Below are 27,004 nucleotides of genomic sequence, written 5' to 3'. Positions count from 1 at the left end.
GGCTGCAATGGCCAGCGTCTGCCCAGCGACTAGGGTAGTACCAAAGACCCCAGGCTCCAAGACCCCAGGCTCCAAGACCCGGAGCTAGTCCTCCTCTCTCTGAGCCAGTGAGAAGGACATTCCTTCAGGCTCTGTAGGTTCTATTTTTGTTTCTGTTTAATTTCCTCTGCTCTCTGGGGTTTTCTGCAGAGCCCAGGGCTAGGAGAGGTGCAGTGTGAAGACTAAAAGGCATTTCAGATCCCCTGGGGGGCTGAGCTGAGCACCAGCCCCCACCACCAGAGGGCACTGCAGCACAGAAACAGGGCAACCTGGAGAGAGGAGTAGGAAAAGCACCCAAGCTCTGTGCCTCTTTGAACTACTCAGCCAGGCACCGGGGTCCACTCTGGAGTAATCCTGGAGCGTCGACGGGTAGGGGCCCCAAATGTGGGGGTTCTGCCCTCCTCAACCGAATGCTGTTTATTATCCCATCACCATCTGCTGCCAGGTGGCACTATTACACTGCTAACCCAGAGAGTTTAGGGCAGAAAAGGGGTGTGGGCAGCTGCTGTAAAGCACTGGACTCACGTGATGGAAGGAGCACTGGACGCAGAGTCGGGAGAGCTGGCTGCGCCTCCCACACGACTCTCTATGTGACATTTCCCTACCTGCTAGGTTTTCTCATCTGTAAATAAAGGGGTGGGGAGACTTGGTGGTACCCAAACACCCTTCAGGCTCTGACCAAAGATATGCCCCACTCTCGTTGCAGAACCCTGAAGAGAACATAGAGAAGGGCTGGACAAGGCGATGAAAACAACGGCTACTTGCTCCCACCGGAAAGGGTTGCCTGGCACTCCTTTGGGTCAGTGCAGGGGGCACGGGGCCCTCACCTGCACACGACAGTGAGGTCGCACCCACAATCTCACCCAGCTCAGGCTGGCTTCCAATCCTCCTTCGGGTTCCACCAGCTTGAATCTCCTACTGCTAACTCGGGCATCTCCCTACCCGCTGCCAGGAACGGGCGCGAGTGAGTGGGGTCTTCTGTGGTAGGTGTGACGGGAGACGACCCTGACCCAGCCTCCCTAAGCGGTGAACTGAACCGAGGAGGGTGTTCTCCTCTGTCCTCACAGGCCAGACCTGCGGCTTCACTCCATCCTGGACGTCAGCGATGGGGAACAGACCAGGGAGGCAGGAGTGCCCTGAGCCTGGTGTGGCTCAACTTGAGGAGGCGGGTAACGGCCCGGGCACCAGGGACATGACCTCGTTCCAGTGACTGAAGCTTGCGGATTTACTGCCACTCCGGGATCCCTAGCCTCCCATTCCATCCATATTCTTCCCCCACCTCCCCCAGTCTTGCTTCAAGAAATCAAGAGCCTGGAGAAACGCACTGTGCAAATATATTGACTTTATTTGTCTCCGTTTGGGAGGCTCAGACATATCCAGATAAAAAGATCGTTAAATAAACGCAGTCAGCCATCGCAATGCAAAAATAAATATCAATCCTCCGGTCGCAGCAGGAGCTGCGCTGTGCCCCAAGTCCCATCCGCCGCGCCTAACAATTGTAAAAGTGTTCAGCGACAGTGTGTTGGCGTGAGTGTGAACGGTTGTGCGCTGGGGGCACGGTGGTGGGGCGGTGTGCAAAGTCGGAGTTGCAAACCATCGGACAAGGGCGTGGAGCAGCTCTCCAGCCCCGAAGAAGCGGGCGACTCAAAGCCGGCGCGCCTTCTCGCACACAGTCACAGCAGAGTTTGTAATAGGAAGAGTTAAAAAATAAACATTTACAAGGGCAAAGAAAGCGGCCCCCTCCCTGGTGCCCCTGCGCGCACGCTCGAATCCAGGGCGAGCGCGGCGCTGGGCAGGCGCACAGAGCAGTTCGCAGCCGGGCGAGAATCCAAGCGCGCGAGGGTCCCCGGTCTCGGGTCCTCAGGGGTCCCTGGGACGGGGCCATCTCGAGTTCGCGCGCTTGTCCCCGGCGGGCGCGGAGACGCGCGAGTCCCTGTGGCGGGCGGCGCCCCTCACAGGGCCGAGTCAGAGTCGCTGGAGTCCAGGCTGTTCCTCAGTTTGCAGCTGCTGAGCTGCTCTCTCTGCAGCGACAGGCTCTGCGTGCTGCGGCGCAGGCACTCCAGGCTCTGCAGGAATGACTTCTTGGCCTTCTCCTCTTCCATGGGGGACACCCCCTCCTCCTCCACCTCCTGGATCTCATCGAAGGTCACGGGCTGCGTCTTGAAGCGGGACTGGCGCGGCCGCCGCAGCCGGCCCTTGCCCTTTGTCAGCTTGGCGGGCCGAACCGGCTGCGGGAATTCGTCCGCCAGGCACACGAAGTGCGGCATCACCGCCTGGTAGCTGGAGCAGATGCCCATCAACTCGCCGGGCTTGGCCGCCGCCATGGCGCTGCCGGTGTCTTCGCAGCCCGGCGGAGGGGCTGCGGGGCTCTCCGGGGACGGCCGCTGCACCGGGGTCCCCCGGGAGGCAGCAGCCTGGGGCTCTCCGGTCGGGGGATCCAAATCTGCTGGGGGGTGGCAGCGGCCCTCGCGGGCCAGGTCGGCGCTCCTGGGGAGGGCGGGCAGGTGGGCCCGTTGGGAAGCGTGGGGCTCCGGAGGCGCGGCTCCGCTCTGCCACCAGAGGTGCTCGCTGCTGATGCTGTTGCCGTCTGCCCCGCGGTGTCCAGACCCCCGGCTTATATAGCCCGTTCCTGCCCACACGGCTGCGAGCTCGGATGACAGCGAATACCATTTAAAGCGTGCGCGCCCCGCGCCCTTCCGCCTGACGTCGCCCCGCCACTCCGGGAAAGTAACAGCCCTTTCCCCCCCTGCGCCGCCCGCCCCCCACCAACCCGGCTCCGGAAGGCAGGCCCCGCCCGCGGGAGTTCCGGGAGCATCCGAGGCTCCCGGAGCACGCCACGAGGCAGGGGCGGCGGGGAGCAGGGCTCCTGGGATGTCACTGTCCGTTCTGGGATCCCTAACTGTGCAAACCGTGGTGCGGGGGTATAGATTTCTCCTCCTCCGGCCCCTAATCTCTGAGGTTCACACTCTGAACGCTGCTTATTCCGCCGCGGGCTCTGCCTGGTGTGTGTGTGGAGGGGGAGGGGGGCGTATGGAAGCAGCTCCAGGCTGTCCTTGCAGCGGGAGCGGCAGGGCGCTCGGCTCTCAGAACTGAGTTCGAAGGAAGAGTTGGGTCTGGATCCTTGCCACCGCCCCCCACCCCCCACCCCCCAACACACACACCACGCGAGCGCGCGAAGACAAACACAACCGATTATTCCATTCCAGTTCTTCTCTTCCCTAAATGGCTTTTCTGTGTTTGCCTCCTCACTACCCCAACCCCACCAAGTCCCGTGGGCACCCCCATTCATGCTCAGAATAATGACACTTGGATATGGCACTAACAACAACAACAACAACAATTACCATCTGGAGAGTTGTACTCCAAGGCAGCCAGTGGGCTTTGTTTTACATATATTATCCTACTTAATTTTCGTCACCGCCCCCTGAGGCCATCGGTATTCTCCCAGTTTTACACATAAGAAAATGGAGGCACAGAGGATAAGTAACTGATGGACCCAGTGGGGCCAACTTCAGAGTCATGCTCTGCAGTCCCCTGCTAAGGGATGATACCCACCAGCGCCCCCAGGGCTTCTTCTTAGAGTAGGTCCTCTGCTGGGTGCCCCAACTCCCAAGAGGAAACTATGAGCAGTGTCCTGAAGTGCTGCCGAGGGCCTGAAAGGCCCCCCGTGAGAGTCACTGGGAAAGGAGGGAATCGATGGGATTTGGCCTCCCTTCTGTCTATAGCCATTCAACAAAGATTTGAGAACCTACTGTGTACCAGCCCAGGAAAGGCCCTGCCCTCAGGGAAGTTACATTCTTGTGGGAGGGACAGACAATAAAGCCAGAAACAAGAACATGTGCTGTGGGTGGTGTGATAAGGGGCTACGTGCAGAGAGGATGGTCAGGAAAGGCTTCTCAGAGTGGTTGATATTTAAGGTGACAGCTGAAGGACAATAATGGATAGCACCACAAAGTGCTTAATATGTGCCATGCTCTGAGGTACTTGTTATGCATTAACTCATTTAATGTGTTAACCATTGTATTTAATCCTCTCACAACCCTGGGTAACAAGTACTTTTATTATCATCATTTACAGATAGGAAAACCAAAGCACAGAGGAGCTAAGCAACGGGTCCCAAGGTCACACAGCTAGTGAGCAGCAGAGCTGAGATTCAAACCCAGGAGACTTAGCTCCTAAGTCTTCCCTCGTATCCACTATACTGAATCCATTTGCCCCGTGGAGGACAAGGAAGGAACCAGCGTATGGCCACGTGGGAGGAGAGTGTTTCAGGCAGAGGGAATCCTAGTGAAAATGCCCTAAATCAGGAACAAGTTTGGCTTATTCAGGAATATCAAGGAAGTCCGTGTGGCTAAAGCAGAGAGGTAAGAGGCATGAGGAGCAGGGACAGTCACAGAAGGCCTTGACAGCCGTGTTAAGGAGACAGCATTTGATTCTAAGAGCAATGGAAAGGCCCTGGAGGGCTTTGAGCAGAGGAACTACATGCTCCAGTTTATGTTTTTTAAAAGCTCACTGTGGCTGCCGTGTGGAGCATACACAGGAAAAGGGACCAGGAAAAGGCAGGGAGTCTGCTTGAAAGATTATTCCCTGATTCCAGATGCAAGACACTGAAAACTTGGATTACAGTGAAGACAATGGAGATATAGTGAAATAGTCAGATTTGGGATTTGCCTGAAGGTAAAACTGAGAGGATTTCCTGACAGATTAGACTGGGGGAGTGGGAGGGTGGGAGGGGGGTTTTACGGAATCAAGGCCTGACTTTTATGTATTCAGCCTGAACAAGTGTTAGATGTGCTGCCATTGACTGAAGGAGAAAGTTATGGGGAAGAAAAGTTTGGGGATGGGAGAGCCATTGTGGAGTCTGCTGGCTATCCATTAAAATCCACTACCCAGTGGGGTGAGGCCTGAAATGCTCATATCAGAACTAGGTTATGTGAGAGAAAAATTAATTTCTATAATCTTAAGGCCACTATAGTTTGGAGTTCGTTTTAAGAGCAGCTTGCCAATATAGTCATGTGCCGCTTGACAACGGGGCTACATTCTGAGAAATGTGCCGTGAGGTGATTCCGTCGCTATGCCAACATCATAGCGTGCACGCACACACGCCTAGCTGGTCCAGCCCCCTGCACACCCAGGCTGTGTGGTGGAGCCTATTGCTCCTGGGCTGCAGGCCTGTGCAGCACGTTACTGTGCGAAACAACACGGGATTAAATCAGCACAAGAGAAAATGATACGATCAAGAGCCAGAGTAAACACGAGATGAGATATAGGGAACGGCTGCCGGTAACCGGGCATCCTGTTGTACAGCAAACTTTATATATATATATATATATAAAGAATACACTAAAATAATGATTTTAAAAGTGTGATGTAGTAAATACATAAACCAGTAACATAGTCTATTACCCTTATCAAGTACTATGTACTGCACACAATTGTACGTGCTATAATTTCACATGACTGGCAGCGCAGCGGGTTTGTTTACACCAGCGTCACTACAAACACGTGAGGAATGCGTCGGCCCTCCAACATGATGATGGCTACGACGTCAGCAGGTGACAGGAATTCTTCAGCTCCATTATAACCTTACAGGAACACTGTCCTGTGTGTCCTTCACTGCCTGAAACGTTGTTATGTGGCACGTGACTGTACTCAGAAATCGGTATCAGGACTGGGAAGCTGCCATGTATAAAAATCCTAAACTATGTGGCCTTGGCTTAGCCAATAGGTGGTGAGCAATATGGAAACAAATATTGGAGGATGGGGATCTGGTAACCCTTGTTGTGCTGTAACAAAACATTTATTAAAAATATTACCCATGATAACTTGGAAAACAGATGCTTACTGAGCCTATAATTCTAGAAAAATGGTTGGAAAGAGCCAAAAACATTCGCATGTTGGCTGTTCTATGCTGCTTTTAGTAAGATATTACAAGAAAGAGATTGGCTAGTTTGCAAGAATAGAGGGATAAAGAGAGTCCAGAAAACTGAGGTCCTCAGGGTTGATGCCCACTGGTGTTGTACAAAGAACAGGAGACCGACTGTCATGGCTCAGAGCCTTTCTCAAAGCCTGTTTATTAGGCCAAACATGAAGCCAAACAAAGGGATCCCCCCTGTGCCAAAGTATAGTGGGGGTGTTGCCTTGTCACCCAAGTCTATTATTTCAGATGTCCTTAGGGTAACTTTCATTTAAAATAAGAGAGAAAGAGATGGGTTGGGGAAGGCAGACAGACTTAATAACTCTGTCAAGAAAGGAACTTTGGGAGAGTTACTGGATATGAAACTGACTAGAAGTGGGCAGACCGGAAGCCTACTAAGTTTTTGAAGGAATTGTTCTGACCAACCAATGTGCCAGCCTGGACTTCAAAAGCCTAGGACTGTACCAGCCCAAATAAGTACCCAAGGAGGACAGACTTTCAACATCCTGCTGGGTGGTAATGGAAAGTGACAGACAAGGAGGAATTTCTCAAAGGGCAAAGCCAAGGACCAGGGAGACACAGGATGAGTGATCACCCCCAGAGAACCTCCTCCACCAGCAGGGCTGGGAAGTCCTCACCTAGTCACTTCTAGAGGATGGACTGTGCTGAAGACTGGAGCTGTCCACCCAGAGTCACATTTTCTGGCTTCCTTTGCAGCTAGGTGGGCCATATGTCTAAAGTCTCATCTGTGGAATATGAGCAGAAGTGACATGTGCAACTTCTGCCTCAGCTGCTTACGAGGAAATTCCTGCCATAGACTTCCATGTTTTCCCCTCACATTGGCTGAAAGAGTGATAACCAGAGAGTGTGAAGGCTTCACGTTAAAGACAGCAGTACTATCATTCTTCTGGGTCCCTAAATGACCTTGTGGAGCTGAGTGATCTACCAGCTTGAAACACTTCTGTTGGAGCTGTCATATGAGAGAGCAATCAACTGAAGATTTTTAAACTACTCCAGTTTCAGGCCTCTATTATATCGACTTAGCATTGCCCTAACCACGACAAGTATTAGACATCTAGTAGAGAAGTCATGCAGGACACTGGAACTCAGGGGAGAGGTGAAAGATGGTGGTGGCACTTTGGGAGTTATCAGGGTATAGCCACCTTCCAGACAGAGACGGGCTAGGAGCAGCCAACACTGGGAGGAGGGCAAGCCAGTCAAGGACTCAGAGAAGCAATGTCCATATCAGAATCCAAGAGAAGGATGTTTCTAGAAGGAGGACGTGTATTAGAATGGGAGTCCAGAGATGGGTCCTAGCCTGGTTCTACCTGAATTTACTGTATGGCCTGGGGAAAGCCACTTGTCTCTCTGCACTGCAGAGGTCTCAGCTCAAATGCTACTTCCTCAGAGCGGCCTTCCCTGGCCACCCTACTTAAGGTTGCCCCTCCCTCTGTCCCCCTTCCCTTCCTAGCATATTTACCACTGTCTAAAAGGCCTTCTTGTTAATTCATTCCCATCGCTGTTGTCTGCCTTCCCCAGCGGCCAGGCCAGCGCTGGCACACAGGAGGAACTCATGGTTCCTGTGGAGTGTGCTACCACCACCCCGCTGCACCCCTCCCCGATCCTGCTCCCACAGCTCCTGGCAGCCAGTGAGGAGGCTGCACCATGTCCCTGAGAGCCTCCTTTATAACACGTACAGCTCCTCCGGACCCCAACCTCCCAGGTTGGGGACTGGAGTACCCTAGGTCATTCCTCTTGGTTTCCCCGGCCCAGGGAGATGAAGCCAGGACAGGAGGCCTCTGCTTCACCGCCAGCATGAAGATCAGGCCCCCTCACCTCCACCCCACCTGGGAGTCTGGCCTTGGCCCTGCTCACAAAGGGTCTGGGGGAAGAGAAGAGGGGCGAGTGGAGAGATGAACACCTCCCCTCAAGGATGGGACCTGAGCTCCACACGGCCTAGATTCCTGCTCCCAGTCTGACCCTTCCCATCCATGGCTTCCTCCCCAACACTAGGGAGCCTTTCCACATGCTCTTGTGCCCTCCGGAAGGAGTCAGCCAAGTGCTGCCCAGACCTAGATTCTAACCCTGCTCTGCCACAGGCCCATTCTGTGACCTTGGGCAGGTCCAAGTCTCTGAGACTCACTTTCTGCACCTCAACTCCTAAGTAGTGCCCCTGGGAGCCAACGATTACTGCATGGAAAGCACCTAGCAGAGGACCCAGAGTGTCTTAAGCATGCGATACGAGTTCCTTGTTTTCATTGTCTCGTGCCCAAACCTACCCACATGGCTGAGATGTCAGGGAAAGGTGGCACGAAGCTCCTGCTCCAGAGGGCATTTGGGGTTTGGGAGACTTATCCTCTCTGCCTGACTCAGAGTATAAAAGAGGAAGCCAGACAGAGCAATGTCGAGCTCGAAGTAATGTACCAGGCATGGAATTTCAGGGCAAGCACTGTGGGTGTTACTGCCCACAGGAGGTCCGAGGGGGCTTCCCGGGATATCAGCCTCTTTCAACAGACACCTCCACACACACACCTACCTTCCCCCACGGGTCAAAAGGCCAAGGCCTTTCCTTCTGTAGGGTTCATGAGGCAAGAGAGCCAGTGCGGACCGCAGGTACAAGGAGAGGTAGGGAGACCTGGAGACATCACGGTCTGGCTCCTGCTGACCTCAGGCCTTGCTGAGTTTGTAGAGTCAATGCTGGCTTTTCCAGAACAGCCTAAGTGGATTCCCCTGGCCACTCTGGGTCAGGGGGTGGTTATTAAAGGGGATGGTCCCTCTTCTCAACAGCCTATCGCCCTGGAACTATAGATGAAGGACATAGACATGTCATGTATTGAACACCTACTATGTGCTGGTGCTGTGCCAGTGGTGCTAAATCATCCTCAAGGCATCCTTTGAGTGGGACCTTAGTATCAGCCCCATTTTACAGATAAGGACTCGGGGTGCTTTGTACCTTACCAAGGTCACCCTTACTGCCGGGTGCTGAAGCTGGCACTCACAGCCAGGTCTGCCTGACTCAGAAATCAGTGCTCATCATGGGCACCACCCCCCATCTCACTGTCCTTTTGAAGTGACGGGAACAGCACTAGACCAGATAGAAGTCAGACGCTTGGGCCGCAGTATCAGCTCCATCACCCACATACTCTGTGGCTTTGAACCATTGCTTCCCGTCTCTGAGCCGCAGTTTCCCCATCTGTGAAGGAGGCTAGGCTCTGATTTGTCTAGAATCCTCAGGAGGATGCGGGGATGAGGAAACCCATTCACAGGAAGTAGGTGCTTCCTCTTGGGCCACAGAGTGGCAAGCAGCCCAGGCTGAGGCTGCAGGGGAGGCTCGCTTCCATGGAGGGGCTGCTGGGGAGGCAGGTGGGGCAGGAGGATGGCAGCAGACCATCTTCTGCGCCATCCCCACCCACACTTTGGCTTTTGGGGAGAGCCAGGGCTTAAGGAAAGCAACACCAGTTCTTCAGCTATTAGCAGGACTTTGTTTCCAAGGGCCTCTGAGGTACCCGGGCCAGGTCGGGTGGGAGGAGGGATGCCCAGTCCGTCCCGGGATGCAGACAGGCAGTGGGCCACAGAGGCCGCACAGCCGGGGGGAGAACCAGTGGGGCAGTTCTGTTCACAGGTCCTCCCCTGCTTCCTGAGAGGTCACAAGGGGGAACAAAAGGATCCAGCCCCTTCCTGTGGCTGCTCTGCCACCTTCCACAGACCTACTGCCAGCTAGAAGCCTGGGTCAGCTGGCAGTCCCCTCACACTCACCCAAAAGTCTCCCCAGAGTGGCTCTCAGACCTCCAATGCTGAATGAGGTGCTAGTTGCTCTATTCGGTTGGTGCAAAAGTAATTGTGCTTTAAAAGGTTAAAATAATTGCAAAAACTGCAATTACTTTTGCACCAACCTAATAGGTGTTGCTGTTTGGGTCAATATGCACTTTGGGGGTATTTGGGTCAGCTGCCGTGTGTGCATTCAGATGTGTGGCGGTGGAATAAGAATGTGAAGGTGATGTAAGGGGTGAGGAACGGTCTGCAATGAACAGTGTCCATGGCAGGCAGGCGACAAGGCCTTTCCTGGTGGTCCTGCCCCCTGGCACCACCCTCACCTCCGGCTGGAGCCCCCACCCCCATCCCCAGCGGGCCCTACACACAAAGCCGATGACTTCAGCATCCTACCAACTGCTTCTGCCTCACTCAGAATTAGCACTTCGTCTGGTATGATTGTGAGCAAGTGTTTTGATAATTTTGCTGGAGGGTTGCCATGACAATCTTGAGCAAGCTCCGAGAAAGGGTGTCAGTGTGTGCATTGGAAGGAGACAGGGAGCAAGAGGGTCCGAGAGATTCAGAGGAGGAGACAGAGAGAGAAAGGGAGAGGATCCAGGGAGACCCCCCAGTGACATCCCCAAGTCATACCTTCAGCCGCCAGGGCCCCTGCCCCACTGGCCCCATTCATGTCTCGATGAGCTCACTGTCTAATCTGGGCCTCACTGTACAACATGTAATGGGATACCAGCGGCTGGCAGGCAGGCAGGCTGCCAGAACTGGCATGGCTGGGCTGGTCCCAGTGGGGAAGGCACCCTGGCAACCCCTACTCCTAGGATGAGCCCCGGGAACATGAGGCTAGAGTCGGGGCAAGGAGATCCTTGGGGACTCAAAGGGAGCTGGTGCTCAGGGACACCTACCAAGGATCATGCCAGCCTGTGGGCCTGGCTATGCTGATGGGAGTAATGGGGGCACATTGCCCAGCCAAGGCCTGCTTCTTGGCACAGCTTTGGCAGTCCAGTTTCTGTGGTTCAGTCCTTTCCATGTGCTTTCCAGCAGGCCTGAGGGCCCGTCTTGTGTAACTACTAGTCTGAGAATCACTTATGATAAGAATATTAGGTGGTAGAACGTCATAGGAATGGCGGCAGCGAGGTGGTCTTCTTGAATTTTCCTCCGGAACTTACCACAAATTGAACATCTATAACCCATCAAAGGACTCTCTGCTCATCACACAGAACAGCTGAGAGACTCACACGAGGATTACTTGAAGGTGGGCATATTGGGTGAGCAGGGGAAGAGGGAAGGGAGCAGAGTAGAAACGCAGGGGGCCCCAAAACAGACAAGAGACCACAAGAGCCAGAAGGTGGGCTCTCTCCCTGAGGTCCCACAGCTGATCTGTCCTGCCAAGAGAGCAGCATAGCCAGCATTTGAGGCAGTAAGCTCAGCTGAGACCTCCGGCTGGGCCCTAGGTGGGACAAAGGACGTAAACACCATACCTGGGCCCCTCCCCCCACTCTCACAATCCTACCCCTGCCCTTCCAGAGACTCAAGCTGGCCCCTGTACTGAGGAGGAGTGTCAGATTACAGAGGAGCCGTAGAGCTCAGAATCTGGGAAGACCCGATTTGCAGCTGCTGTGACCCAGGGAAGATGCTGGGAAGAATGTGACACTGCTGGGCTGGGAGACCGAAGACTCCTCCATCCCCAGCCCCCACCTTTTCTGGCCTGCCTAGGGCAGGGCAACTACAACTGCAGAGACACACCAGGGGTCAGCAGCAGGTAGCAGAGGCAGCTCTGGGCTTTTCGCAGCTCAGAAATCTCATGCCCTCAACACCCGCCCCAATGGAAGAAGTGCCCTAAGACTCAGGGGAACTGGGCACAGGGCTGGCTGTGGTGCTCTCAGTGCACATATGTGCAGGCAAGGGCAGAAACTGCACTGACTTTGTAAAAACTACTATCCAGACCCCATAGCCCCATTCATCTAGAACTGCAGTGCCAGGGTCACTCTGGGCACCAGGTGGTCGGCTCTGGCTCTGCCTGCACAAGACACAGAGGACTCTGGTACAGCAGAGGACAACCTGGAGATTACTTGGTGGATTTAAGCCAAGACTAGCACTGCTGGGTTTTTTTGTTGTTGTTTTTTTTAATATTTTTGCCTGTGTTGAGTGTGAGGTATTGGTTGTTTTTACATGTGAGTGTATTTGGTATTTTCTTTGTTGTCATTGTTGTTGTGCTTGGTGATTTGCTTTGTTCTGAAATTGCCCTACACCAGGGCGCAGTCCAAGAGGCACAAGATTCAACACACCCAGAGGCCAACTCCAGACCAAACCAGAGTATCACCAGTTTGACCTACAACTGACACACCCAGAGGGAATTCTCTACAGGCACAAGAGCCATAGGGTCCAAGCCTCATTTAAGCAGTCAACCCTCATGCAGCAGATCACCCACTATGGGCAGAGCCAAGTCTCACAACTAGTCAGCCTAGGAGTCAATCCCACCTACTGACAAGCCAAAAGCAATTAAAGCTCAGCTTTAACAGGACAATATACATAACACAAGAGTCACCTTTGGAGCACACCCACAGGAGAATAGGGAAGTGGTGCAAGTCAAATATAAAAGTCACATACTACATAAGATCACCCAGCAAAAACCAAGAACCCTAGGGGATCTACCTAATCCATCGAAGCAAACACAGAGAGTCAGCCAGAATGGGGAAACAAAGAAACACGTCTCAAATAAAAGAACAGAAGAAACCTCCAGAATTGGAACCAAATGAAATAGAGGTAACCAACCTATCAGAGACAGAGTTCAGAACACTGATGATAAGAATGTTTAAGCAGCTTAATGATGACATAAAGAAGGATAGAGAAATCATAATGAACAACCAGTTAGAACTAAAAACTATAATAACTGAAATAAAGAACACACTTGAAGGAATTACCAGTAGGTTAGATGAGGCAGAGGATCGAATCAGCGACTTAGAAGACAAGTTAGCAGAGATCACCCAAACGGAACAACAGAAAGAAAAAAGAATAAAAAGCAATGAAAACTGTTTAAGAGACCTCTGGGATAACATCAAGCACAACAGCATGTACATCATAGAAATACCAGAAGGTGAAGAAAGGAAGCAAGGGATTGAGAACATATTTGAAGTAATAATGACCAAAAACTTCCCTAACCTTGTGAAGGAAACCGACATACAAGCCCAGAAAGTGCAGAGAGTTCCAACCAGGATGAACCCAAACAGGTCCACACCAAGACACATCATAGTTAAAATGGCAAAGGTTAAAGACAAAGAGAGAATCCTAAAAGCAGCAAGAGAAAGACAGAGGGTTACATACAAGGGAACTCCTATAAGACTATCAAATAACTTTTCTGTAGAAAATTTGCAGGCCAGGAGGGAGTGGCAGGAGGTACTCAAAGTGATGAAAAACAAAGGCCTACAACCTAGATTGCTTTATCCAGCAAGGCTATCATTTAAAATTGAAGGAGCAATAAAGAGCTTTCCAGAAAAGAATAAGCTAAAGGAATTCATTACCACCAAGTCAGCATTGCAGGAAATATTAGAAGGGCTTCTGTAAGCAGAAGAAATGAAAGCAATCTAACTACAAATTAAAAAATGACAATAACTATGTGCCTATCAATAATCACTTTAAATGTAAATGGATTAAATGCTCCAATCAAAAGACATAGGGTGGCTGAGTGGATAAGAAAACAAGACCCTTGTATATGCTGTATACAAGGGACTCACCTCAGATCAAAAGAAACACACAGGCTGAAAGTGAAGGGCTGGGGTAAGATATTTCATGCAAATGGAAATGAGAAAAAAAACTGGAGTAGCAATACTTATATCTGACAAAATAGACTTTAAAATGAAGAAAATATTAAAAGACAAGGATGGGCACTACATAATAATAAAGGGATAGATCCGACAAGCGGACATAACCCTAGTAAACATCGATGCACCCAACATAGGAGCACCTAAATATATAAAACAGATATTGACTGACATAAAGACAGAGATCAACAGTAACACTATCATAGTAGGGGAGTTCAACACACCTCTGACAACAAGGGACAGGTCTTCCAGAGATAAAGTCAATATGAAAACAACAGCCTTAAATGATACATTGGACCACTTGGATTTAATCGATATTTTCAGAGCATTTCACCCCAATGCTGCAGAATACACGTTCTTCTCAAGCACACATGGAACATTTTCCAAGATAGACTACATGTTAGGCCACAAAAAAAGTCTTGATAAATTTAAGAAAATTGAAATCATACCAATTGTTCTCTCTGACCACAGTGCTATGAAATTAGAAATGAACTACAGGAAAAAAACTGGAAGGCACACCAATTCATGGAGGCTGAATAACATGTTACTAAACAATGAATGGGTCAACCAGGAGATCAAGGAAGAAATCAAAAGATATCTCGAGACAAATGAAAATGAAAACACGATGACCCAAAATGTATGGGATGCAGTGAAAGCAGTCCTAAGAGGGAAATTCATAGCAATGCAGGCCTACCTAAAGAAACAAGAAAAATCACAAATCAACAGTTTATCGTTACACTTAAGGAATCTAGAAAAGGAACAGCAAAATAAGCCCAAAGGGAGTACAAGGAAGGAGATAACAAAGATCACAGCAGATATAAATGAAATAGAGACCAAAAAAACAATACAAAAGATCAATGAATCCAAGAGCTGGTTTTGAGATGGCAAACAAAATCAACAACCCTTTAGCCAGATTCATCAAAAAAAGAGAGAGGACCCAAATTAATAAAATCGGAAATGAAAGAGAAAAAGTGACAACAGACACCGCAGAAATACAAAAAATTTAAAGAAATTACTAGGAGCAACTATATGCCAACAAATTAGACAATCTGGAAGAAATGAACAATTTTCTAGGAGCATACAACATTCCAAGGCTAACTCAAGAAGAAACAGAAAACCTGAATAGACTGATTACTACCAGGGAAATTGAATCAGTAATCAACAGGCTCCTAACAAACAAAAGCCCTGGACCAGATGGCTTTACAGGTGAATTTTATAAAACATTCAAAAAAGAATTATCACCTATTCTCCTCAAACTATTCCACAAAATCCAGAAGGAGGCAGGCAAGGCTCCCAAAAACTTTTTATGAGGCCACTATTACCTTGATCCCAAAATCAGACAAAGCCATTACAAAAAAAGAAAACTAAAGGCCAATATCCTTAATGAATATAGATGCAAAAATCCTCAACAAAATATTAGCGTACAGAATTCAGCAATACATTAAAAAGATCATACACCATGATCAAGTGGGATTAATTCCTGGTATGCAAGGTTGGTTCAACATCCACAAATCAATTAATGTGATACACCACATTAACAAAATGAAAAGTAAGAATTATATGATCATATCAATAGATGCAGAAAAAGTATTTGACAAAATCCAGCAGCCATTTATGATAAAAACTCTTAAGAAAGCGGGAATAGAGGTACCATATCTCAACATAATACAGGCCATATATGATAAACCCACAGCTAACATCATACTCAATGGGGAAAAGCTAAAAGAATTCCCCTTAAGATCAGGAACAAGGCAAGGTTGCCCACTTTCTCCACTTCTATTCAACATAGTTCTGGAAGTTCTAGCCATAGCAATCAGACAAGAAAAAGAAATAAAAGGCATCCAAATTGGTAAGGAGGAAGTAAAGTTGTCATTATATGCAGAGGACATGATATTATATATAGAGAACCCTAAAGACTCCACCAAAAAACTAATATAACTGATAAATGAACTTAGTAAAGTAGCAAAATTAATATTCATAAATCAGTTGCATTTGTATATACCAATAACAAAATATCAGAAGGAGAAATTAAGAAAACAGTCCCATTTACAATTGCCTCAAAGACTATAAAATACCTAGGAATAAATTTAACTAAAGAAGTAAAAGAACTGTACTCAGAAAATCATAAGACACTGAAGAGAGAAATTAAAGAAGATACGAATAGATGGAAACACATACCACGCACATGGATTGAAAGAATTAATATCGTTAAAATGTCCACATTGCCTAAGGCAATATACAGATTCAACGCAATTCCTATCAAACTACCAAGGACATTTTTCACAGAAATAGAACATGCAAAAAAATAAAGCTGGATCACCTCCTTACACCATATACAAGAATAAATTAAAAAATGGATTAAAGATTTAAATGTAAGAGCTGAAACCATAAAACTCCTAGAAGAAAATATAGGAAGAAAGTTTACCGACATTACCTGGATTAAGATTTTTACTGATATACCCCCTTGGACAAGGGAAGTAAGAGAAAAAAATAAACACGTGGGATTACATCAAACTAAAACGTTTTTTCACTGCAAAGGAAACCATCAATAAATCAAAAAGGGATCCTACTGAATGGGAGAAGATATTTGTCAATGATATATCCGATGGGTTAATATCCAAAATTTATAAAAAAACTCACTCAACTCAACTCCAAAAAAACAAAACAAACAAACAACCCAATTAAAAAATGGCAGAGGACATGAAGAGACATTTTCCTAAAGAGGACATACAGATAGCAAACAGACATGAAAAAATGCTAAACCTCACTAACCATCAGGGAAATGCAAATGAAAACCACAATGAGATACCACCTTACCCCAGTCAAAATGGCTATCATCAATAAATCAACAAGTGCTGGCGAGGATGTGGAGAAAAGGGAACGCTTGTGCACTGTTGGTGGGATTGCAGATTGGTGCAGCCACTACAGAAAACAGTATGGAGGTATCTCAAAAATCTGAAAATGGAACTACCTTATGACCCAGCAATTCCATTCCTAGGTATCTATCTTGAGAAATCCAAAACTCTAATTTGAAAAAATTTATGCACCCTTCTGTTTATTGCAGCACTACACCCAATAGCCAAGACATGGAAACAACCGAAATGCCCATCGGTAGACGACTGGATTAAGAAACTGTGGTGCATTTATACAATGGAGTATTATGCAGCCATAAAGAAGAAAGAAACCTTACCATTTGCAACAATATGGATGGACCTAGAGAACATTATGTTAAGTGAAATAAGTCAGACAGAGAAAGGCAAATACCATATGATCTCACTTATATGTGGAATCTACAGAAAAGAATAAATGAACGAACTAATCACAAACAGCCTTAGAGATACAGAGGAAAAACTGAGGGTTGCTAGATGGGAGTGGGTGGGGATAAGGGGGAAGGTGAGGGGATTAGGAAGCACAATCAGTATTGCCACGGGGATACAAAAAGTCAGGTTGGGGACTATAATCAATAATGTTGTAAAGATTTTGTAGGGTATCTTATTAGGGAGTCCACTTCAGGGATGGTGTAGATGCCCATCACTGCGCTGTACACCTGAAGCTGAAGCTGAACAATAATGAATGTCAACTATAATTTCATATATATATATATATATATATATGGTCACAAGAAGCGGAGTACAGCATTAGGAATAGAGACAGTGGAAATGTAACGGCTGGGTGCGATGCCAGAGGGGTAGTGGATGGGGGCAAGGGAGCTATCACTGTGTGAGGGATATAAATGTAAATGTCTAACTATTACATTGTTTTGTACACCTGAAACTAATTTTAAAAAATAGCAAAATAAAAAGAATATTAGGTGGGTGCAAAAGTAATTGCGGTTTTTGCAATTACATTTGACCTTGTAAACCGCAATTACTTTTGCACCAACCTAGTAAAATCCCACACAATCTGTCACCCTTGAGCTTTGCAAAGTAGTGTCCCTTCTGTGACTTCAACAAAGCAGGAATACCTCTGCTGTGTTTTTAGATGAGTTTCCGAGAGGAGAGGGAACTAGACCAAGGTCACACAACAAGCAACAAGGCAGGGGCAGAGTAAGGGTGGAACCCAGCCCATTGCTGTCCTCAGAGGCCAGGTTCTGTGACTGGGTTCATCTGGCACCACCGCCTCATACATGGACAGGGAACCTGAGGCCCAGAGACATCCCCCAGCTCGTGAGCATACAGCCAGGGCTTGCAGCCTTAGATCCTGACACATCACTGCCTCTACTGAACCATGGGCCAGCCTCATGTGTTCCCTGAACAAGCTTCAGGCACTTATCTTATTGATGTTCCAGGGCTAAAGTGTAAGCCTCTGCCTTGGAAGGAGAGTCTTCTGCTTATTGGCCAAACAGGGGAGAGGGAAGTTGGAGCTGGCCAGGAACACCGAGGCCAGGAGGTGAGAGGCTCGCCCAGGCAGTGCCAACGCCCAGCTGGCAAAGGGCCTTCCGGCTTGTGCTGCTGGAGCTGTGTGGCCTTGGGTAGGTCATTTCAGCTGTCAATGCCCCAGTTTCTACAGCTACGGAGAGCCAAAGTGCCACAGTTACCCTGGGAGAAACCGCTTTCCAAGTTCTGGGAAGCAGCTGCCCGAAACAGCGGTCCTTGAAAATAGAGGAGCCCTGAAGCCTGTCTCCAACTTGGCTCAGATCTACCTTTGAATTATTTACCATCATAGAAGGAGGGAGAACCAAGCAAAGTGCTGTGGGCTCTGAAAACAGCCCACAAAGATCCCTTTCACGCAATCTTGGTAATGCGTAACAGCATGAGAATAAGCAAACAGCATCCCAAGACTGATGGCTTGAATACCTTGGTTCTGGTGTTTGCTAGAAAGTTCTTCTCCCTACCCTGTGACTGTGGAAGCCTTGTGCCTGCCCCATGCTTCTCTCGGGGTGTTGGTTATAAGGATGGAACCAGAGGATTGCTAAGAACATTCTGAGGTTAAACTTGCCCTGTTAGAAGGGTGAATTTTTAAATGGATTCCAAGAAATTAGGGTCAAAAGATGCCATGTCTAGAATGTGTCCTGGGCCTGACCTCAAGAGGGGATGTACCATCAGTCTTATAAATAGCTTCTGGCCTATTTTGGGGGCCCAGAGAGTCTGTTCTCCCCAAGACCTGCGTGCCTTCCTCCTCAGAAACTGCCTTGGGCTGCCTGGTTGACACGGGATGCCCCAGTCTCTTTGCACATTTTGGACATGTTGGGGAGGGTGGGGTTCCCAGGGCACTCAACGTAAGGCAACCTCTTTCTGATGTTATCCTGCCTGTCACTGACCCATGGGAGGCAGCTCCTCCATCTTTCTTCAGGGCAGCACTAGCTGCAATTTTCCAGCTGTTCCCTCACAGGCACACACCAGGGATGGGATTTAAAGGAGAATGTGTTTATCCTGAGTACCTATGTTATACGAGTCACCAACACACAGCAATCTGTGCCAACTCTCACACCCTTAAGTTTATCCTCTGAGACAGGTGCTATTGTCGTCAGGCTTTAGCTGAGGCAACAGGCTCAGACATGTTAGGAACTTTCCTAAGGCCACACAGCCAGACAGAGATGGAGCTGGGATTTGATCCCATGTCCATCGGTTGCCAAAGCTCTTATCCATCAGCAGCTTCCACGACAGTGACTCCTGGACCTGCCTCGGGAGGATTCACTGCAAGGAGGGGGACGGACAGGGTGGGCTGGGCCTGGGGGAGAGTCTGGAATTCTAACTGGGAGCCAGGCTCCACTTCCCAACAACTTTTCCAGAGACAAGACTGGTGTCCCCTGTCCCAAGCAGTAGAGTCGGGCTGTGGTGGGGAGGGGAGTGTGCATGACATCCAAACCCGCTCCTTTTCCCAAAGTGATGGCAGAAGACATGGGGGCCCCTCCCCACTCATGAATGCCCCAGCACTTGAGACAGAGCAGGTGGCACCCAGCCCGACAGTGGCTGAGTCAGGACCTCATCCCATGAACTGGGGTGGAAGGGCACGAGGGACAGCCCGCTCCAGCGACATGGCCTCGTGACCACAGCGATTTGTACCTTCAGTCAAGAGTCTCCAGCATCTGTGATTGGAAACTAGTGTTTGCAAATGTAAAGAAGACAACCACAAAGGCTCCGCGGATGGGGGTCATGAGGCCAGAGAAGTGGAACAGAACTGCAGACTGCCAGAGCAGGAAGGAACCTTCCACATGAGCTAGGTCGGTGTTTCCAGAGCAAGGAGTGGGACTCATCAGTGGGCCGTTCAATTGATTAGGGGACCAGGACTGGCATTTTTAAACGACGCACAATAAAACAGAACAGATCAGAGTAAACACATGTAATAAAGTGCCGTTTCGTAAAGCTCTAGCTTTGGTGAAATGCCTGTATGTAAACTTCTTTTTACCGTGGGTTGTAGTCAATAAAGGTACAAACAACATTAAGTTGGTTCAATCCCTGTATTCTGCAGACGGGAAAACTGGGGCCGGGGTCAGGAGACGGCGTTGCTCAGGGACCACATGCAGGATGAAAACCCAGATCTCTCCGATACTGGGACACTACTTGGCCCAGTGTCCCCAGGCTGCCTTCCAGAAGCCCGATTTCTTGCTCTTTTGTTAACCTGAGCCATGATCAGCCTCGCCAACTCTTATTTGTTTTCCCAGGCTGGGGAGGCAAGAACCCAGTGCTTCATATGCTTCGTGGGGGGGGGGGGGGCGATGGGGGTGCTGTGACGGAACATTCTGAGATCCTCCTTCCTCTTGGCTGCTCCTCTGGCTCTTTCCCTGCCTCCTTTCCCTCCTCCCCCCTCCCCTCTGCGGGAACACCCCATGGTCAGGTCCCTTTGCACACTCCCTCCCACTTGCCTCCACAACGCCCCGGTACAGCCACCTGCTGGTCTCTCTCGGCCATGGGGGCTCTCTGTCCCCCAAGGCCTTGTCCTAGACAGAAATCACTTCATCTCCATCACAGTGAGACCTGCCCAAAGCCCTGTGGGAGTCCCGTCCCATCCTGTCTCCCAGGTCGCAGGACCGTCCTTCACATGTACACACTATTTGATAATAATAGTTACCAGTACTAGGACAGATACTTGCAGTTACATTCAATCCTTACAGCGATTCTGTTCTAGAGGTGGAGAAACTCAGGCTAAGAAATTTGCCGAAGGCCACGCAGCAGTACGTGGAGGAGCTGTCTCTAGCACCAGGCCCATGTGGCACCAAAATGTACACCTTGGCACCCCCTTGCCTGGCTGATTCCTGGCAGCCTTTCCTCCAGAGCATCCTGGTTGGGAGGGGACAGTGCTGGTGGTGGTGGTGGGAATCTCCTGCTTTATTTGCAATGAGAAAAGGAAGGCTCCAACGCCAGGAGGGAAGAACATACGACAGGCAACACCGCCCTTCTCCCAACACTCCCCACGCTCTTCCCTAGGAGGAGGGGGGCTGCCTTCTCTGATAAGGGGGCTGGGGAGAAAGAACTGGGTTGGGAGATGGGAGATCCCTCTCATGCCCTGAGCTCCTGTGTCCCCCAACTGGAAGGAGGGGACACCGGGGCAGAGCCAGCGTCCAAATGCTGGAAGCAGGCCTGGAGGCCCAAGTCTTCCACCCTCCTTCCCCACCACTCGTGCCCAGGCTCAGGAGGCTTGGTTGGCAGCATTCTCCTGGCAGCTGGCAGAGACAGGGCCTGCTGCGCTGTTTCCTTGAACAGGGTGCCCCAAGGCCTAGACATGGTGAGGGAGTATCAAGAAATCTGACTGTGGTCACGGATCCACACCAAGGTCTCTTGTCCAGCTTGGTCAGTAATAACACTGATATTCTGACCTTGTAGCTGAGTTCCGTGTCTGTTTTCCTGTCACTTTCCAAATCTGGGAAGACGGGGTGTTGCCAGCACCAGGAATCCCAACACCTTTTCTCACCACTGTCAGAGGTCCCTACCAGGCCGCACATGCAGATATCTCTGCTTGGGCTCCGCTATGCTCTCCCACAGGTCTTCTCACATCCAGTACCATCCCTTCAATCCCTCCTAAGAAATACATTTTCCTCCATCGCCTCTCAGCTCTCAGTGGCTCCCCACCAACACAGCCCTCTTCCTGAGGTGCCTCCCAGGCCTGACCTGGGCCTGGCTTCCTCTTTCACTGTCTCTCCTTCAGCTCAACACCCCCTACACAAGCCCTGGACACAAGCCACCCAGGGCCTCCACTGCTCATGAGCCTTCAGGGTATCATTTTGCAGGGTCCTCCTACCCATTCTCCAAGTGCCTCCTCCACCATGCAGCCTTCCCTGACCACCTCCCCAAAGTACAGCTCATGTTCCTCCATCTTCTGCAGCATTCACTGTGAGGACCACACAGCCCACACTCACGTTGTTATTGAGGTTCTTCAGATGTGTGCCTTGTTTTCTCAACAAAGGACACAAAACGTAACAACAATATAATGCTGGCTAAGATGTGCTGGGTGCTTGCTCACTTTGTGCAGAGAAACTTTATCCCATATGAGCACAGGGCCTGGCGCAGTCTCAGTGCTCAAAGCACGGCCTGAGTTTCTCAGATATGCTCAGACACCACTGGTAGGAGAATAAGTTGGCACGACCTTCCTGGAAAGCCATTTACATAATGTACTCAAGGCCTTAAATTTGCAGAGCCTTCGGAATCTGGGCTAGGACCCCACTTTTAGAAATGTAAGAAGCAATCAGAATGTGCACAGAGGTTTAGCTCCAGGACGGTTGCATACATGGAGGGGCTGTGCTTCCGGTTCTCTGTTCTCCAATTGTAAAACGGGGATAAAAATAGTGCCTGGTCCATGGACCACTGTGAGGGTTAATAAACCATGAGTTAATAGGTCAAGCACTTAACACAGAGCCTGGCGTCATACGCAGGGCTCTATAAAAATATGACCTCTTCTTTTTACTGTTTGAATTGAGGTCAGAAAGAAGCCAAGTCCTGGGCTCTTAGTTATAACACCCCCCTGCCTCACACCATCCACTCGCATGATTTCCAGAATCAATTGAACGACCCAACATCACAATGTGAGTAACAACGCAAGGGGACTGGTTACATAACGACATCACAATACTGTGCAGCCACTCAAAACCATGTTATGGAACAACAAGTGATGTCATGCACCAATGTAGGAAATGAGGAGAAAAAGGCCACGAGAGGCTGAATGCAGGATGGAGTTACTTTTTCTCAAGTATACAGTTGTTTAGAAAAAAATACACCGCAAAATGCAAAGGACTGTCCTCCCTGGATTGTAAAGTTAGAAATGATTTTCCTTTTTCTTCTTATCTTTTCTTAATTTCTTACAAAAAACACACTCCTTTTGTAGTTAGGAATAAAAACTAATTTTGAGAAAGAAAATAAAAGCCACGCTGGTTTCCTTCTATCTGTAAAAGCAGGGATCGTGTCTTCCTTTCATATATTCCTCCTCCCCCCACATCTAATACATAATCTCTGGAAATAAAAGCCCTGGTCTGGAACAGAATTCCAGTCTGACAATCTTGTTTAATCTTCCAGTCCAAGCGATTCTGTACAGGAGTTAGAAATGGCCTGCAAGGACAAGGAAACAATGTGACTGGCGGGGGTGTAGCTGTGCCTGGGAGGTGACCCACTCGCTGTGCGCGTCAAGAACTGACCTGAGGGGGAAGAGGCGATGGAATCAGGCCAGGGACGGTGCATTAGGAGACCAATTACCTGGGGAGCATGTGGTGGGGCTGCCGGGAGAGAGCTGAGCCTCGATTTGAGGCCACTTTGGCATCTGGGAGCTCTCTTCAACTTGGTTTAAAGAACTTCCCAAGAGACACTTAAGTGCAGTGAGAGCTTAATTTGAACAGCCTCATTCGTGCCCAATTTTCATTTTGCCCATCCTCCCCAAAGCCTCCGGGCCTCTCCTTGTTGACTGCAACAGAGGTGTGGGCACTGGGGGAGCCTGCCAAGGGGAAGGGCAGGGTCACAGGGCCATCCGTGAACCACAAAGGGATCACCCACCCAGCATGAGCGTGTGGAATATTCCACTTAAGACAATTACAGTACTAAGCACATTACCGGCAGGCATGTTACATTCATGCTCTCAATCCTCACGAGACCTGGGGAGAGGTGGCTGCTTCTGTGCTCATTTTACAGCTGAGGAAACTGAGGCTTGGGGGCTGGCTGACTGTCCTAGGTGGCCCAGCGAGGAAGGGCAGAGTGGAACTGAAGCCCAGGTCAAGCTGAGGCTCTTTCTACAGGGCTCTGGCAATAATTCTGACAGGTACGAAGGCTGGGGCAGCGGTGGGGGTATCACAGCTGCTCCCTAATTCCACCCTTGAAGGCAACATTGTGACTGTAAGAGGGGCCCAGCCCGCAGTGGGAAGGTGAATCTGGAGCAGTCTTGCCTGAAGGTGTCGAGCTAACTCCCCTCATCAGTCGGGCAGAGCTCGGCTTGCACGACTTTCAGCAGGAGGATGCTACCTCCAGCAGCAGCAGGGATGCCCGTCATGTACAGAGCCATCGAGACTGTCAACAGCACTCCTTGGAGGGTGGCCCCAGTAGGCACTGCAACCTTCTGGGGCTGTGCTCATGTCCCCTCTTGTCACCACATTCTGCTTTTAGCTGAGGATCTCAGAGGAGCTCACAGAACCTCAGAGTGCTAGAAAGAACACTGGCCTCAGCACCCAATATGGGTCTTCGTGCTGCTTCTGCCTCACACCCTGGATGGCCCTCGGATGAGCACTTAACTCCTCCAGGCCTCAGTTTTCTCATCTCTCCAATGGGGAGAGTAGTTCCTAACCCACATCCTGGCAGGACTCTGGAGAGACTAAGGGCAGGGTGTGCACAAGAGTTTACTAGCTCTCCTCTGGGGCCAAGCCCCTCCCAGCACAGGGAAGACTGGGGGAACAGAGGGCTCTGGGAGGGAAGCCACACAGTCAGACTGCCCCCTGGATTTTCACCTCTAAGCTATTATAGTTGTCTTCTGTTTCCCCTTCAGTCCCAGTGAATAGAGGCTGAAGGCTATCTTGGGGGCGGAGGGGGGGCAGGCAGGGTAGGAATGGGTGGCAAATCCCTTGATACATTTTCAGAGAAAACATTTCAAAAAAGTTTTTCTCTAACCAATGAGGACACGAGGGAGACATTTCTGTGGTGCTCCCCTCCTCTCCCTGAGTCCTGCTTGGGTGGTCCCAGCAGCCCAAATACCCCTGGGCCAGAGTTTGGGACCTCCCCCCCACGCCCCGCCCATTGCATCCTTCACCCACCCATCCCACAAAGATTCTTTAGGTAGGCAGGATACAGCACTCAACCCAGAACTGCCTTTGGAGGGTGTGGATTCCCTGCCTAGATGGTCTCACCCATCATGCCCATTCTCCAAGTCCAGATAAGGAGGGCAGGGAGGGAGGGAGCCAGTGGCAGAGGCCAGACTCAGTCATCAGAGAGCCTGCGGAGGGCCTTGGGGAGCACCTTCCTGGTGTAGCCTCTTGGAAGGGCCAGGCAGCGCTTTTGTCTCCACCACCAACTGCCGCAGGGAAGGTTTTAGCCAGACGCAGCAGCGAGGCTGTGCGGCTCTCGATCCCTTCCCAGGGGCAGCTGGGTCATCACAGGCTCTGAGCTGCAGGCACTTGTCTCCACGCACTCCACTCGCTCGCCCACATCCTTCCTGCAGTGGGCGGCTGATTGCAACCTGATCACGGGGCCCTCCAGAGCCCCGTGCCCAGCCTACCACTTCCTCCAGCCTCCAGCCCCATGGGGAGAAGCTCCCAGGCAAAGACCAGAGGCTCTGCTCCTGCTTCCCGGTGAGGAAGCCAAGAAAACAGTCCTTCAGCCTAAGGAGACTCTGGCTGCCAAGGCTGCCCCTGCCTGGGGCCAGGGCTGGAGGAGGCCCACAGACCACACAGAATGTGTGCTGACAAGTAACCACTTAGGATTCTCTCAGCCCACCTGGGTCATTGATGTCAGGATCTGATCAATTCTCTAGGAACCTCCATCTCTTTATCTGCTAAAATTAAAAGACCAACCCACCTCCTAGGGTTGTTTTGAGGAATAAATCAGATGATGGATGTAATAGACCCAACCAAGCAAATACTCCACCCTCCCTCCCAGCTCTCACCTTTCCATCCCTTTCAGAAACCTAGAATTTGTGTCGAGTTAAAAGCTAGTTGGGTCAGAGGCCAGGATCCTGCCTGAGCATGTCCACGCTCCCGGAGGCCACATGAGAATGGGGACTTATGCTGGTGTCCTGGGAGTGTGACATCAGCATTATGACGAGGGGGAGTGAAAGCATAAAAATAACTGCAATGACAGTGCTGTCACACATACCGTGGTCAGCTGCACGTCGGCTCATTTTAAGAAAACAATCTTTGAGGTAATTCTGCCTAATTGATCCTGTTTTCCTACACCAGCCCCCATGCCCAGCTTTGACACTAAAAAATAGCGCAGCCTAACATGGGGCTCTGTTCACAGGCGAGGGGAGCCTTTGTAATTCGGTGCAGCAGTAACAGGCACCCCTGAAAAAGGCACCACTAGTCTGTGTTCCACTCTAAAAAATAAACATCAAAGTCCTTTCCCTGCTGACCCCCAGACACAGAAACCATCACATCTAAGAACGGAGTCCAGCAGCACAAAACTGACAGCGGCCTCAAATGGGGGTTCCTTCCAAAGAGAAAACAGGGAGAGGAGGAGGAGACGGGGAGGTCCCTCTGAGGAGAGCATATGGATGGAACCATATATAAGTGAAGATTTAAACAAACAGAATACATCACTATGGAGACATTCGGCTTTTTCAAAGGTCTTGTTAAGAAAAATAATCAAGAACTCAGATTCAACACAAGTGTTTATGACCAGAAAAGGCAAGGTGGCCTTAGATATTCTGCAGCCCAGGACGAGCTGCCAGAACTCAAGGAAGAAATATTCCCAGCACGGCAGGGACCCATCATGCGTCGGGGCTTTCTCTCAGGGCGGGAGAAAGGGTCAATCACTGACCAGGTCCAGCCCAACCTGCCTCACACGAGGGCAGGGTCACATCAGCCATGGCAGCAGCAAGGAGTAAGTGCCACAAGGAAATCGCAGGTTTAGGAGCTGTGACGCAAACTTACTAGGAATCACTAGTGCCTCCTGAGTTAGGGGTCTAGCCAACGACAATTCCGATACTGGGGATAAATCTGATGCCAGGTACACACTATTCTGACCTGTGCTGTGAGGCGAGTTGCCTGCGTGCAACCCGAGCTGTTTCTTGGGCTGCTGACTGGGGCTGTGGCGCGGTGAAGCATTGCAGAGAGGCCTGATGCTGAGTCTGGGCGTCACTGAGCCCCCAAATGCACTCAACAAACAAGAAGAGAGAAAGGGACCATGCATCCAGCTCTGAAAGCTTCTTAGATATGGTCAGGAAACCCTGGTCTGACTCACTTGCCAGGAAGGTCAGATGAGAATTTCTCCAACTCGCCAGAAACTGGATTCTGTCCCTCCAAAATGAACTTTCCCAGTAAAATGGCCATTTGCTGGTCCATTTGGCAGCATGGTTTCTGACCAGGAGATGTTAATAGATTAGGTTGGTGCAAAAGTCA

The 27,004-nt window shown here is 50.0% G+C and overlaps 2 protein-coding genes across 2 annotated transcripts in view; both read right to left on the bottom strand.

The window, feature by feature from the left end:
* Positions 1-27,004, bottom strand: part of ACCSL (1-aminocyclopropane-1-carboxylate synthase homolog (inactive) like) — a 135,523-nt gene that overhangs the window by 88,359 nt on the left and 20,160 nt on the right. The gene's annotated exons all lie outside the window — the stretch shown is intronic.
* C14H11orf96 (chromosome 14 C11orf96 homolog) lies at positions 1,362-2,868 on the bottom strand. Its single transcript, XM_019746442.3, has one exon. The coding sequence runs from the start codon at positions 2,361-2,363 to the stop codon at positions 1,992-1,994; it is 372 nt and encodes a 123-aa protein (XP_019602001.1). The 5' UTR covers positions 2,364-2,868; the 3' UTR covers positions 1,362-1,991.

The sequence above is a fragment of the Rhinolophus sinicus genome, chromosome 14 (assembly GCF_057876585.1).
Source record: "Rhinolophus sinicus isolate RSI-liver-muscle chromosome 14, RSI-T2T, whole genome shotgun sequence".
Classification (NCBI taxonomy): domain Eukaryota; kingdom Metazoa; phylum Chordata; class Mammalia; order Chiroptera; family Rhinolophidae; genus Rhinolophus; species Rhinolophus sinicus.
This window is presented reverse-complemented; position numbering and strand designations above follow the sequence as displayed.